A 15,488-nucleotide genomic window follows, 5' to 3' on the forward strand; every position below is an offset into this window, starting at 1 on the left:
AAATTCAAGGAGAGGATGATCTCAGCTAGGCCTCTTTTTATTTAAATAGCATTTTAAAAAAGGAAGAAATTAAAATAACAGGGGGAGAGGAGGGGAAATTATGGGATTTAGAACAGGAAGCAATCTAGTCTCATTTTATACAAGGAAAATCTAAAAGCCAAGAGAAATCAAATTACTTGGATACTCAATAAATAATGATGATAATGATGACGATGAGGATGTTGATGATGATTATTCACATTTATAGACCACTTTATGGTTGATAAAGAACTTTTCTCATGACAATGCTATAAAGTATGGAGGTTAAATTACTATTTTTCTTTATTTTTACAGATGAGCAGAACCAAGATTTGAACTCAGGGTCCTTTGACTCAAACTATTCTCTGCACTCAGGACAAAAGAGATGGAATGAACAAAGATCCAGAGACTAAAAAAAAAAAGCAGAAGCTATTCAGGGAATAACTAGTCTGGTTTTATGAGGGCATAATGTATATGAAGGAGAACAGTATGAGAAAGCTGGGCTGGATCCAGTCTGAAAACCCTTGAATAATTGGATTTCATTGGGTAGGCAATGGGTATATCCCAAAGACTTTGAAGAAAAGTGCAGTATACTGGGTTTACTCTTTGTGTAAGATAGACTAGATTTCAGAGTGGAATAGATTGAAACTGGAGTCTGGGAAAACCTTTTGAAGGTTTTCAAATAGTATAAGTGAAAAATAGAAAAGGAGCTGAACATGTGGTAGAAATGGAAGAGAAGCTCTTGAAACAAAAAGAGTGTAGGGATAGAATCAATAGGCCTTAGCCACTGATTGGATTTGGATGAGGGTTGGAGTGAGGTGAGGAAGAGAGAGAAATCAAGGGTAACAACGAAAGTTTTGACTTGGATGCTTGGGAGAATAAATTAGAAAAAAAGGAACCCATATGGGAAAATGAGTATTTTTTTTTGGATAATTAAGCTTAAAGTACTAGTGAAACATGCAAGGGGAGATGTCAAAAAGGACATGGAGACCTGCATTTGGGGAGATGCTGGAAATAGAAATGTGGGAGTCAATCAACCAAAGCTGATTTCTATCTTAGGTGATTCATCCTTGGGGTAAGTTGCTCAGGGATAACAATATCCTGAAAAAAGTCTGGACAGCCCTGGATAACATCCTGTCAGTTCAACGTAACCATATACATTCAGCCTTTACCATTATCCTTCCACAGAAGCTGTGACAACCCATTTTCCATGAGGGAACCCAAACCCAGTACAGATCAGAGGAATCAAATGGGTGGCCCAAACTAGATTAAAATTCAGAAATATTTAACAAAAACTAAATAAAAATTTAATACAACACAGATAATATTGTTTTGTGGTTTTCTAACTCAATAAGGCTTCCCTCACAGGGATCCATTTCTATTTGGGTTTGATTCCATTGAACTTTAAGTTGCAGGTAATTCTCCAGTGAAGTGTTTCTCTCTTCCATTAAGAGCCTTGTCCAAACCAAGTTGCACCAACTCTTTCTACTTCTCAAAGATGAATATTACTGAGTTATGAAAAAAAAGCATGGAAGTAGATCTGAAAGACCAACCAACTGACTGTGCACAAGAAAGAATTTTTAACAAAAAAATTGGTGAGAACTGAGGTTTCTGTGATGTCACAACTGAGGAAAACATAGTAGATAATTTCAAGAAAGATGTCACTGATATAATTGCACTTCCCAGGTCTACACCACACCTACCGAACTATCCAACACAAAATCAAGAGAGCTGACTTCACAGTAGTCCTGATAAAGATGGCCGCAAGAAAATTTCAAATATGGCCCACCTCTTGCCATTATACCCTGAAATGATCCATTCTCCATGCTCTACAAATATTGTAAATTTTAATTTTTTAATTATTTTTTATAATTGCAAATATACTTACCATTTTATCATCAAACAAATATATCCTCACATTACCTTATTTTGTTTTGTTTTAGTCTGGGTTTGTGATTTCATAGACATAGCTTCTGCACAGAAACTCTTTTTCCTGAAGCCTATTAGCAAATTATCTGTAAATTTTAACCTTCAAATGATACCAAGATCAGATGATTTCCCTATGGCCACATGGCCAGGACAAGTCAAGAGGATGGGTCTGCACCCAGGTCCTCCTGCCTTCCAGGCCCTCCTGTCTTCCAGGCTAGTCCTCTGTTGACCACATCATTTTGCTTGTCTGCTCCATGTTGCTACTCATCTACTATGGATGAAGTTCCCAAAGATGCCACTCACATCATGCTTTCTGGTTCAACAGCACATGCGCCAACTGCTTTTGTAACATTCACAAGAAGAGCCTGGTTTGTTCCAACAAGTAAATTAACAAGTGGATAAATGCCACCACATCTCCGGATAAGAATTCGGTTTTCCTGTTCTTGGCAACATTCTCCCAAAGCTCCAACCACATTTACAAGCACTTCTTCAGGCTGATCAGTTAGAAGTCCTACCAAGGTTTCAATAGCCTTGTATTCACGAAACCTAAATTGAAAGTTGAAAAGAAAAAAAACATCAAAATATTTCTGTAGTATTAAGAAATTATATTTTTCCATTTTAGATTTTTAATTGAAATATTTAAATGGATTAAACAACATAAAATTAAACTAATCAAATTCAATCATGTACTAAAGTAATATATCATCACATATATTAAATCTGATATATGCTATCATCTATTTGTGCAGATTCAATTAATAATTTAAGTAACTATTAACATAAATCACTTCAGTTAAATATTCATCTTAAAGGAGCTCAGAAAAATAGAATAACTATTAATGGACTCCTCAATGTCTGAGCTAGGTGGTACAGAGGATAAAGCTTTAATACTTGGAAAACAGAAATCCAAATCTGGCCTTAGACACTTTAATAGCTAGGCAGATCATTTAACCTCTGTCTGTCTCACTTTTCTCAACTGTAAAATGGGGATAACAATAGAATCTATCTTCCAGGTGGCATAGTGTATAGAGTACTGGGTTTGGAAACAGAAAGACTTGTTTTCTTGAGTTCAAATCCAGCCTGACATTTACTGTGTGACCTTGGGCAGGTCACTTAATCTGTTTACCTCACTTTCCCCATCTGTAAAAAATGGGCTGGAGAAGAAAAATGGTAAACCACTAAAGCATTTCTGTCAAGAAAACCCCCAAAAGAGTGGGCCATGACAGAAAATTGACTAAATAACAACAAACCCCAACCAGAGTTATTGTGAAGATCAAATGAGATAATATTTATAAAGTGCCTGGGACATAATAAAGGTTACTCCTTTCCTTCTCTGGTCACATTATTTCAATTTAAACCTATCAGAGATATCCACTTTGGATAGAAGCTAAAAACACATTAGAGAGAAATAAAACTTGTGAATTGTTGATTTATTACACAATGGAAATGTTATAAAGGTTAACTTTTTATATGTATGCACACACACATATATTCTAATATACATTATATGTGTATATACTAATAGACTGAATACTATAGATCAGGGATTTTTAACCTTTATGAACTTTAAAAAACTGTTTTTATTACTATTTTAACACAATTAGTTTTTCCCTAATCCTAGGAATTTTATTTTAAGTTATTTAAAAACCACTATTCTGAGAAGGATCTATAGGTTTTACCAGACTGCTAAAGACATTCATGATACAAAAATGGGTAAGAACTCCAGGTCTAGTTGGAAAATAAGTTTGGTACGGTACCTAACAGGGGAGAGCTGGATGAAAATCGCAAAGCTCCTCTAATGGCCCCAAGCTTCCCATGAACACAAAGACCATCTTTAAAACACCAGCATTACAGCAATATGGTAACACGACATGGAACACAGCAGACCATGAAGAATAAAAAAGGGGATACTATGCTGATAAGAAAGGAGCATTTCCCATTCAAGGAAATCACATTAGGGATGAAGAAAATCTTCCTTTTAAAACTATTCTATTAACTTAGTCTTTGTGATAGCTAACATGTTTCTAAATCTGATTTATGAAAGACAAATATGTCATTTGTTGTACTTTGGAGCTGAAAAATGAATCTCAAGCTTCCAACAACCACTTAAGAACAGAACTAATGAGTCAATCTAAAGACCTAAAGAATAGACCTGGAGTCAGGAAAACAGGAGTCCAAATCTGATCTTAGATACTTTACTACCTAGGCAAATCATTTAACCTTTTTTCTGTCTCAGTTTTCTCAACTGTAAATTAGGGATAAAACAGGACCTATCTCCCAGGTGGCATAGTGGATAGAGTACTGGGTCTGAAGTAGAGAAACCATAGGGGTTAAAAAATATAATTACAATGAAAAATAAATGTCTCTTAAATCTTACCTATCTTTAATTTTAATTTATTAATCATATGTGAAAATATATATTTAGGAGTAACATTTCTCTTCTGGTTATGTCTATGGGTTGCCCAGATAAATAGGAACTAATCAGCATTTTGTCTTTTCCACAACCTCAGAAGTTTCATTTCCCATCCCTCCTCTCTAAAATTGCCCAGGTTCCAAATCTTCATTCAATCAAGTTGAAGCATTCTCTGAATTCAGAAGACTGCCTTCCCACAGAGTCGAGCAGCATACTGACCCGCTCAGCTTACACTAGTGGTTACCATAACCCCAGAGAAGGAAAAGTTCTCAGTGTAGAGGAATTGTTATGGCAAGGGGTGGTTCCTGTGGTGCCAAGAATTCTTTTTATTAGCAGGTTAACCCAGAGCTGACCTGCTAAGCAGGTATATAATTCCTGTGACTTATCTCTATATTTGGGTAATATTACATTAGGAGTATGCCTGTTAATCTCTATGAAATTTTCCCTTATGATGAAATGTTTCATCCTTGCTTTGTTCCATTCTCTTTGTTAATCTTTATGAAATTTTCCCTTATAATGAAATGTTTCATCCTTACTTTGTTACATTCTCCTTGCTGATTGAGCATTTCCATATGGCTCCTGTAACTGCCGCTAACCGTTCTTTATTTTCTGTATTATTAAGCAGAGCTGCAAGTGGCTTAAGACCACCATGCTGCCTAACCAGGTCCCGTGTTTCCTCATCTTCAGCACACTAGACAGAAATACCAAAGGCAAAAGTTCCTATTAGATTAACAGTGACTTATATCATCTATGACCATTTCTGATTGTTTGAAAAAATGACTCCAGGAGATATAAAATTTACAATTGTACTGCCTCTTTTTCCTGGGGAGGAGTCTGCAGTGAGGTGATCAAACATAATACATGGACCTCTAAGACCTCTTTAAGTTAGCTGGGAGCCTTGAATCATGAGGACCTCAGGTCCAATTCTGTCTTAGACATGCGAACCTTTTGTCTGTACCATGATGGGGATGGACTTATGTTGTCCAAGGTCTCTTCCAGCTCTCCCTATGACTCTAGGATCCTTTCAGATGGACAACTATGCTCGCCACTTAACAGACCCTGGAGGACCTGGTTCTTTCTGTTCCCTTGTCAATTCACTCAGAATCCAGTTCTATGTGTCCATGATTAGGAAAATGAGCCAGTCTTACCCCTGCACACACAGCAATCCACAAAGCCTGGTCAGAGCTTTCGTCTACCAGGATAGGGTGATACAGTGGGGAGGCAGCTATATTTGGAGGCAGAAGATCTGGGTTCAAATCTTAGCTCTGTTTGACTTTGAGAAAGTGAATTCATGTCTCTGGATCTCTCAGTTCCTTCATTTGTAAAATGAGGGTGTTGGTCTCAATGGTTCTTTTCTAACTCTAAACCTATGATCCTATGACCTAATCATTAAATGGTGTTGAAATGGTCCCTTCTGTTTCTCCTACAAACTTTTGAGGATGGAAGACTAATTCTTATGGAATCCCCAGAAAATCTACAAGTAAAATTCTGCAATCTGCCCAAATATACCACAGGTAGTCTCAAGAGTGATAAAGGACTACAACCTTTTGGGTCTAATTATAGACTTGCATCTTTTATTTGTAAACACCTCATCAATTATGTTTTAATCCAGAATGGGAGATAAATTTAAAAATTTAATGAACATGTTTTGATCAACTAACCCTCCTCCCAGATTATATGACCTATAAATAATAAAAATGAAAATGGTACTTAGGTTATATCCTGAAGAGGAAATTGAAATCAAGGCCTCTTATGTAATACAGGGGTACGATACCAGGTATCTCCTGGTTTCATCACTCCTGATGGCAGAGAGCTTTACTTGGAATCAGAGGACCTAGGTTCAAAGTGCCCTGAGGCTTCCTACCTATGTGACCTTAGACAAATCACTTTATATCTATGAGCCTCAGTTTCCTCATTTGCAAAATGCGGAGGTTGGACTAAATTGCCTCTGAGATTCCTTTCACCTCTAGACCTACACCCCAAGATGTGCGTCATGAGTAGAAAACTTTATATTTTTGCAAGTATTACAAGGATTTTGAATCATAGTTTATTATCCAAGGGCAATATTATAAATTAAATAAAATTACCAATCTTTATATCTAATAATTGTTGTCAGTCACCCGGGGACATGGCAGATTTCAAGGATATTTTATTCTCTCTTACTTACTTACTTAGGCACCTTCTCCAATGTCTTCTTTTAGGCTCAGATAGTTTTTTCTTTCCACCCATTTAGCTGCTTTATTTGATATTTATGTGAAGGGCTACTTCCTCTATGAAACCTGACCTGATTAGATGGGAGGTAACTTATTAATGTTTTAAAGAGAGTATTTACTTCCTACCATCTCTTTCATGTCTGACAAAAAATTCAAGTTACAAAATAAAAATAAAAAAAAACAAAAGGAATAAACAACAAAAAAAGTATGTTCATTTATTCCCATTACAATGTGTGTCCATAAAGACTAACAGACTGTCTTCTGTGGGGGGTGGGGGGGAGGGAAACAAGATTAGGGGAAAATTGTAAAATTCAAAATAAATAAAATCTTTCTAAAAAGAATGTGTGTCCAACTTATGATAGAAGACATAGAGTTTTACCAGCATAAAGACAGAGAGAAGGGAAGGGAGGGGGGAAAAGGAGAAGGAGGAGAGGAGAGAGGGAGAGGAAGAGAGATAGATAGAGAAAAACAAAGAAAATCAGAGAGATACAGAGACAGAGCGATAGACACAGAGGCAGAGAGACAGACAGAGAAAGAACAGAAAGAGAAAGACAAAGTGTAATAAAGTAAAGATGTATACATAGCTTTTAAAATACCATAAACTTGTACTTGAGGATTTTATAGGACTTATTTATAATGAAATAAAATATTTTAGTAGTTCAGAAAACTCTCTAAGATTTTAAGTTGCAGAATAGGTACTGATCTGCATTAATAACTAATGGCAATTTCTTCACTAGAAGCTCCCTACCTTGATAAAGTCACAAATTTTACTAGACAAAATTTATTAAATACAAATTTTACTATATCATGCTCTCAACAACTTTTCATTTACTGAATTTAAAGTAATCTCCACTCTACAATTGATACAACTACACTATGTTATATTTTAATAGTTCTTTTAATATTTAAAATTAAAAATTGAATCAAGAGAGCTCCTTTTTATATGTCCAACAGAAAACACCTCTTAGAAATAGAAGTATCAGTGAAATCCTCACTTTAAGTAATTTAGTGGGTTATCACACTAGTGTACTCTTATCTGTTTAAGGTTAAATTTATCCTGAAGAACAGAAGACTGGGGGCAGGAAGGGGGAGGGACAAGAGCTTAATAACCATGCTCCATTATATGAATAACTCTCATATAGAAGAAAGACTAATTTGTTCTTTTGAGCTCCTGAGGCCAGAACACAGCGTGATGAATTAAAGTTGTTAAAAGTTGAATTGAGGTCCATGGTTAATCCCTAACAATGGGACTGTCCTAAAGGGTGAAATAAATTGCCTGGGAGAGGCAGTAGGGTTCTCCTTCTTTGGTTTTTCCCAAAGTCTGGATGACTACCCATCAGCGAATGTTGTGGTAGGGATTCTTTAAAGCACAAAGTGAACTTGGTTGATGAGGTCCTTTCCAGCTTTGAAATTCTATGAATCTAGCCAGCCCCGACTGGGAAGGTCATTGGTCACACCTGATAGATGGCCATGGCACAATGCTCCTGAAGCACCTCATTTTCACTATTTAGGTTTTTCACCAGATTTTCAATTATCCGCTCTGCTTTGATGGCTGCACGGTAGTGTTCCTAAAAATAGAAGTTAAAATATATTTTATATTATGTTGCTATACAGTAATTAAAATGTCAACCAAATTCTTACTACAAAATCGATTTTAAAAAATTTTAGCTACTATATGTATAAATTTCCTCTGCATTAGAAATTTCCTTCAAAACTATACCTTGATTTTTTTTTTATAAAATATTTTATGGGCTCCTACTTAAATTTTGTCAGATAGATCCTAGAAGATTACAAAGGTAAAGAAAATCTTTCTACTGGTAGTCATCTGTTGCTCTTGAGCTACATTCACATTCTTTTTTTTTTTGGTAAGGCAGTGGGGTTAAGTGACTTGCCCAAGGTCACACAGCTAGGTAATTATTAAGTGTCTGAGATCGGATTTGAACCCAGGTACTCCTGACTCCAGAGCCAGTGCTTTATCCTCTGTGCCACCTAGCTGCCTACATTCATATTCTTAATAGTAGAAGAGAATGATAAAAATTCCTATTGAACTCTCTCAACTTATATATTTTTCCCAGTTCTTCCAGCTCACTGACTATTCTGCTATGAAAGCAGAACATTTGATAAGAGATCATTTACTCAGATTGCCCAGTTTTAGTTTTTATATATTTGAGGTTAAAAAACAGAATTTTTATAAAAATTTATAAATATTTTTTAAAATTACTTCATCAGATTTTCTTCAATTAAAACTTATTCTTATGATGTTGAGTGGTATATAAATTTCATGTTCATTTGGGGTGAGGGCTTCCCAATGAGAACCTAGTTAATTTGGAAAAAACCTGATTTTAACACAGTTCATTATTATATGGACTTAGATATACTAGAGACTAAACCATGCCCATCAAAACATTACTTTATAAAACTAGAACCCAATATAAAATAATATGTGAGCGTTCATAGTTTCCCTACAACAGTTTAATAAAAGTTTCCCACTGTTTTACCAGCTACAACTACACTTTCACTTAGCATAAAGGGCAAAAAAGATATTCTGAACTCAGGGAGGAGGAAGACTGATACCTTCCAGACACTGGGGAGAAAATTATAAATAATTAAGAATTCTTGTTAAGTATGTGCTATTTAGGCTGTATGTGCCTGGTTCTCCTGGCATGATAGACACTGATGGTGAAAAGGTCCTCTTCTAGGCTTTTGCCCCTTCCTTCTATCATCATCATCATCATCATCATCATCATCATCATCATCATCATCATCATCACTCTAGGTTTTGGCATGTTTGAAGAAGAACTCTAGCCATGCCATATGTGGGGGCAGCTAGACTCAGGGATATCCCATCACTTATCTATACATTAATCCATAGATTCTTCTCCTCTGATTGTCTAAAGAATTTACTCAACATCCTAGCTTGATAATCTTTCAAGAGAACTTCAATTACTTGATTTAGTATGGGTATATAGTTTACCCTATAATATTCTGCCAAAAGGTGAACTCATGGGGCAGCTAGGTGGCACAATGGATAGAGCACTGGCCCTGGAGTCAGGAGAACAAGTTCAAATCCTGCCTCAGACACTTAATAATTACCTAGCTGTATAATCTTGGGCAAGTCACTCTTAATGCCATTACCTTAAAAAAAAACCCTAAAAGGTGAACTCATTACAATAAAACACAATCTCCAAAAAATATATTGTGCTCAATAATTATCCTGAATATGTACCACAGACATTTATCCAAAAACCTCTCTATAGTAATTACAATATACTTTTAAAGCCCAAGGACCTTTGAGCCTCCTTCACTCGATAGTATCAGCAAGGTGGACAAGTCTGGTGCAGTATACCTCTGATGCACATTCTTGCAGGGTTCCTACAACAGGGATCAGCATATCCTGATGGGAAGATTTCAGCAGGCGAGCCAAAAGAGGGATGCCCCCAGCTTTTCGAATGGCTTCTTTGTTTGCATGACTTTTACTGCAGCTCCACAGTGCCAAAGCGCCACATCGTGCCACTTCTACATCTTTGGTGTCATACAGATTGTGGTGGTGCAGGGGGTCTGCTTTGTCCTGGGCATAGTCCAGCAGCTCAACCTGAAAGAACAGGTAGAATCAACCTGCAGTTCACTAGTAAAATTTTGTCATCCTCATTTTTCAGATAAAGCAACCAAGGCTAAGATAGGTTAATGACTTGTACACCATCCCACAACTGTGGGCAACTAGTGGCCTTGGAGTCAGGAGGATGGGCATTCAAACCAGCCTCAGATACTTGACGCTTATTAGCCATGACCTTGGACAAGTCACTTAACCCTGATTGCTTCCCATCCAGGGCCATCTCCAATCATCCTGATTCATACCTGGCCACTGTATTCAGATGGTTCTGAATGAGAAAGTGAGGCTGGTGACTTAGCACAGCGACCCCCCCCCCCCAAATCCAAACCATGTGCTTGTCATGGCAGCACCTCCCTGATGTTACAGTTTTTGAAAATGAAGGACAATTTATTTATCACCCAACTAGAAAATGCCAGAAGCTCTTTAGAATTCTGATTCTGAATCTAACAACTGATACAAATTTCTATTCACATAATTCAACTGCTATAAAGGTGCAAATCTCACTGTCATTAATAATAAGTCAATTTAAGAATTTACAATGTGTTAAATAACTGCTAGTAAAAAGAAAACACTAAATTAGGAAAGGTAGTGTATATTGTTATCCCCCAAAAAAGTTTCCTTCCATGAATGTCCTATGTCCTTTGTGCAATTCTTTCAAATATAATCAGCATATTTATGTGATATCTTTGGTTCTAGCAAATGAGAAACTTGCATTACTTACGGGCAAGGCAGAGATTTCTGAGAAATTTACCAATTTTCCCATGGGAAATATTATGCAGAGAGTGGAGAAGAGTAATGATGAGTAAATAATGTTTGTCAGAGCCATACCTGCTGATTGCTTGCAAGGAAGCTCAGAAGGCACAGTTCCGGGTCAGCACATTTGCACCTGCTCTCCTGACTGTTGATAATTTCAATCTTTTAGTTTAATGTTGATGAGGAAACTAGTGTAAAGCCACCAGAACAATAGCAACTTGTCTCTCTCACTTCAGATATTATAAGGCTCAAAAGAGAGCACTCCTTAGTCATGGATGTCCCCTCGCCCTATGCAGTTGCCTCAGTTCACCAAAGTTAACTAGTATGAATGGCAGCTTCAGTATCTGGTGAGACAACAGGATTTGAAGGAATTTATTTCTTCTCTTCCTGTCATGTGTGTGAAATGAGTTTTGCTTTTATGAACCATCTCTTTGTGAGCTTCAGTGTCTATGAATTATTCTCAATGATAAAATATTGTACAATAAACTAACATCCTTTCATTAAATAAAAAGTTCATAATGAAATGTTAGAATTCGAATGAAAGAGAATGAAAGAATAAAAAGAGAATGAAATGAGAATGAAAGCTATAAAATTAAATTTGAAATGAGTACATTAATTTTAATTAGTAAGTTTAAGTTAGTAAAATTAGTAAAATTAATTACAAGCTTTTATAATGTTTAGAGTTTTAAAATTTTTTATCAATAGCTTAAATATTAGATACTGTTCCAACCAATTGATCTTGCCTAGAAAACTACTCATATTTATTTCAATTAATTTGGTATATTAAGTACCATAAGTATAAGTGAACCAACCACTCTCTCAATCCTTATCACAATTTTTTGTTTGTCTATTCGTTCTCATTCACTTTTCCATTCACATAATCATGTTTACTCATATGGCTTGACTTTTTTTGACTTTACCTCTTTCAGATTTCTTTCTATCCTTCATATTTATCAATCTGAATGGAACTATGGTATTACATTCTACTGCTCTTCCCCTATGGCTTGAAAATGCAATTGTTTCCAGTTTTTTATAATTATATAATTATATTTTGAAAAGATTGTTCTTTTAAAATTTTTGAGAATATTTTTAGACTATATGGCCATGTTGGAATTATTGGGTCAGAGGATATGATTTATTTTTTGCAACATTTACAGTCAAATTTTTTCTATAAAAAGCTTCAATTTTTAAAATCTTTCAATAATTAATCTGTACACCTATTTCTCCACAATCTTGCCAGGATTAAATTTCTTTGCTCTTAATACATCTCTACCCATTCTCTTTAACTATTTATATATTGGTGACTAGGAATTACCACTGGTCATTGTAAAACATAGATATTTTACAAGGTTCCAAGATGCCAAGGTTCATTTGTTGTTTGCTATAAATAATCTCCCAGTCTTTCTTTCCCCTCATAATCGTCTTTTGTTGTTGCCTGAAAGACATCATGGAATAGTGGACCTTAGAGGCAGAAAGACCTGAATGCATGTCTCATCTCTCACACTTCCTGGCTGTGATCTCAATGAGCTAAGAAATCCTTAAAAACTAAAATTTGCAAAGAGGGTACAGGCCTGCTTTCATAGAGTTCTGTTCACCAATGAAATCACAAGTCTAGTCCCTGTTCCCCAATTCTCATGTTTTATAAGACAAGTTTTTGTTTTTGCTTTCAATTTCACTAGGATCAAGACTATCAATTATAGGCAAATGGCAGATCACTGGCCCAAGAGTCAGGAAGACAGGAGCAAAATGGCAGGTCATTTTACTTTTTTTCTGCTCTAGGCAGTTTTCTAAGAATAGAAATGAGCAAGTGCTGTCCTACCTTAGAAGAACTCTGCACCTCACAAATGTCACAGATTCTATGCATTTTCCTATCTCTTCTTTTTGACTCAAACTACTCAACTGAAGTTCAAAAAGTTTGGCCATAACCACAAGTTCGAGAGCAACTGGTCCTTCAGTCTCTCTTGCTAGGTTTTTAAGTCCAACTATTAACGTTGTTCAGTCATCTTTCAGTCATGTCCTACTCTTTGTGATCCCATTTGAAGCTTTCTTGGCAAGAATATCAAAGGGGTTCATCAATGCCATTTCCAGTTTATTTTACGGATGAGTAAACAGGGTTAAGTGATTTGTCCAGAGTCACAGAGCCAATAAGTGTCTGAGGATAGATTCAAACTCATGAGGATGAGTCTTGCTGACTCCAGGTCTGGCATTATAACTACTATGTCACCTAGCTGCCTAAAACCCAATTTAATATATATGTCCATCTATTAAAACCACAAGATTGCTAAAAGTAATTTTGGTTTATATTTAGGAAGATGATGAAATGAATTAATAAGTAGTGAACATTTCTATATTGCTTTTAAAGTGAAGAAGTTACTTAGGTGCTAGGTAAAGCAAAGAATGCCAAGTACCAATACTGTTAATGTAAATACTTGGGAAAAGATCATATTAAGGAAATATGATTTTAATGGAAAGAATCTTTTAAATCCACACACACAAAGAGCTATACACTGAGGTGATAAAATTATACCCTAAGAGTAAATTAGAAATTTTAGAAGAACTCATTTTCTTTTTTTTTAATTTATTTTTATTAAAGATATTATTTGAGTTTTACAATTTTCCCCCAATCTTGCTTCCCTCCCCCCACCCCCACCCCCACAGAAAGCACTCTGTCAGTCTTTTCTTTGTTTCCATGTTTTACCTTGATCCAAATTGGGTGTGATGAGAGAGAAATCATATCCTTAAAGAGAAGAGAAGTCTAAGAGGTAACAAGTTCAGACAATAAGATATCTGTTTTTTTTTCCTAAATTAAAGGGAATAGTCCTTGCACTTTGTTCAAACTCCACAGCTCCTTATCTGGATACAGATGGTACTCTCCTTTGCAGACAGCCCAAAATTGTTCCCAATTGTTGCGCTGATGGAATGAGCAAGTCCTTCAAGGTTGAACATCACTCCCATGTTGCTGTTAGGGTATACAGTGTTTTTCTGGTTCTGCTCATCTCACTCAGCATCAGTTCATGCAAATCCCTCCAGGTTTCCCTGAAATCCTGTCCCTCCTGGTTTCTAATAGAACAATAGTGTTCCATGACATACATATACCACAGTTTGCTAAGCCATTCCCCAATTGAAGGACATTTACTGGATTTCCAATTCTTTGCCACCACAAACAGGGCTGCTATAAATATTTTTGTACAAGTAATGTTTTTACCCTTTCTCCTCATCTCTTCAGGGTATAGACCCAGTAGTGGTATTGCTGGGTCAAAGGGTATGCACATTTTTGTTGCCCTTTGGGCATAGTTCCAAATAGCTCTCCAGAAGGGTTGGATGAGTTCACAGCTCCACCAACAGTGTAATAGTGTCCCAGATTTCCCACATTCCTACCAACAAAGATAATTGTCCTTCCTGGTCATGCTGGGCCAATCTGAGAGGTGTGAGGTGGTACCTCAGAGAAGCTTTAATTTCCATTTCTCTAATGATTAATGATTTTGAGCATTTTTTTCATATGGCTATGGATTACTTTGATCTCATCTGTAAATTACCTTTGCATATCCTTTGACCATTTGTCAATTGGGGAATGGTTTTTTGTTTTAAAAATATGACTCAGGGGTGGCTAGGTGGCATAGTGGATAAAGCACCGGCCTTGGAGTCAGGAGTACCTGGGTTCAAATCCGGTCTCAGACACTTAATAATTACCTAGCTGTGTGGCCTTGGGCAAGCCACTTAATCCCATTTGCCTTGCAAAAAAAAAAAAACCTAAAAAAAATATGACAGTTCTCTGTATATTTTAGAAATGAGTCCTTTGTCAGAATCATTAGTTGTAAAGATTGTTTCCCAATTTACTACATTTAGAAGAACTCATTTTCAAGCTAAATTAGACTCTAAGTAATAAAATATTATTCAGTGAACTGAAAATAATTGTTTTTATTTTCACACCTCGGTGGCATTTAACATATTCATCATAATATTTATCCTACTTACCAGTTTCTTGATGCCACCATGCTGTCTCACTGTCCTTCGGGCTCTCCTGAAGTTGGCAACATTTGCTATTGTTTCAGCTGCCAAACATTTCAGATTTTTATCTGGAGAATCAAGTATCTTCACCATAATTGGTAAACCTCCAAGATCAACAATAGCACGTCTGATCTGAGAATTATGGCTAATTTCCTTCAAGATTTTTAATGAACCAATCTAAATGGGAGAAATGTTATTAGGGAAAGATCATTTAGGAATACAAGGCAAAGTCTTTGTTAAAATAATTCCCATGCCAAGCTAAAATATTTGTTCAATTTTGAAGGTAGCTGATCTTTCTAAGCCAAATGTATATTTCTTCCCATCACACCACTATAATCCAACCAAACTCTTATTTGGGGTCCCAAATCCAGGTCTAGATTATTGATACATAAATATATTTCCATCTCCTGTCTTCTTGCATATACATACACACACACACACACACACACACACACACACACACACACTATCTCCCATACTGGAATAAATTCCATCCTTACTTCTGTATCTTAGAATCTCTAATGATTTGATGTCGTTGTAGCTA

General features: G+C 36.1%; 1 protein-coding gene across 4 annotated transcripts in view; it reads right to left on the bottom strand.

The window, feature by feature from the left end:
- ODAD2 (outer dynein arm docking complex subunit 2) overlaps positions 1-15,488 on the bottom strand; it is a 202,334-nt gene that overhangs the window by 102,362 nt on the left and 84,484 nt on the right. For all 4 annotated transcript variants that reach the window (XM_074193049.1, XM_074193050.1, XM_074193052.1 and 1 more), the window contains 5 exons: positions 14,912-15,121; positions 9,920-10,165; positions 8,031-8,141; positions 4,897-5,051; positions 2,251-2,493 (listed from right to left, as the gene is read on the bottom strand). In XM_074193049.1, coding sequence (XP_074049150.1) covers positions 2,251-2,493; positions 4,897-5,051; positions 8,031-8,141; positions 9,920-10,165; positions 14,912-15,121 — 965 coding nt within the window. The remainder of the gene's footprint in view (positions 1-2,250; positions 2,494-4,896; positions 5,052-8,030; positions 8,142-9,919; positions 10,166-14,911; positions 15,122-15,488) is intronic.

This window comes from Macrotis lagotis, chromosome 7, assembly GCF_037893015.1.
Source record: "Macrotis lagotis isolate mMagLag1 chromosome 7, bilby.v1.9.chrom.fasta, whole genome shotgun sequence".
Classification (NCBI taxonomy): domain Eukaryota; kingdom Metazoa; phylum Chordata; class Mammalia; order Peramelemorphia; family Peramelidae; genus Macrotis; species Macrotis lagotis.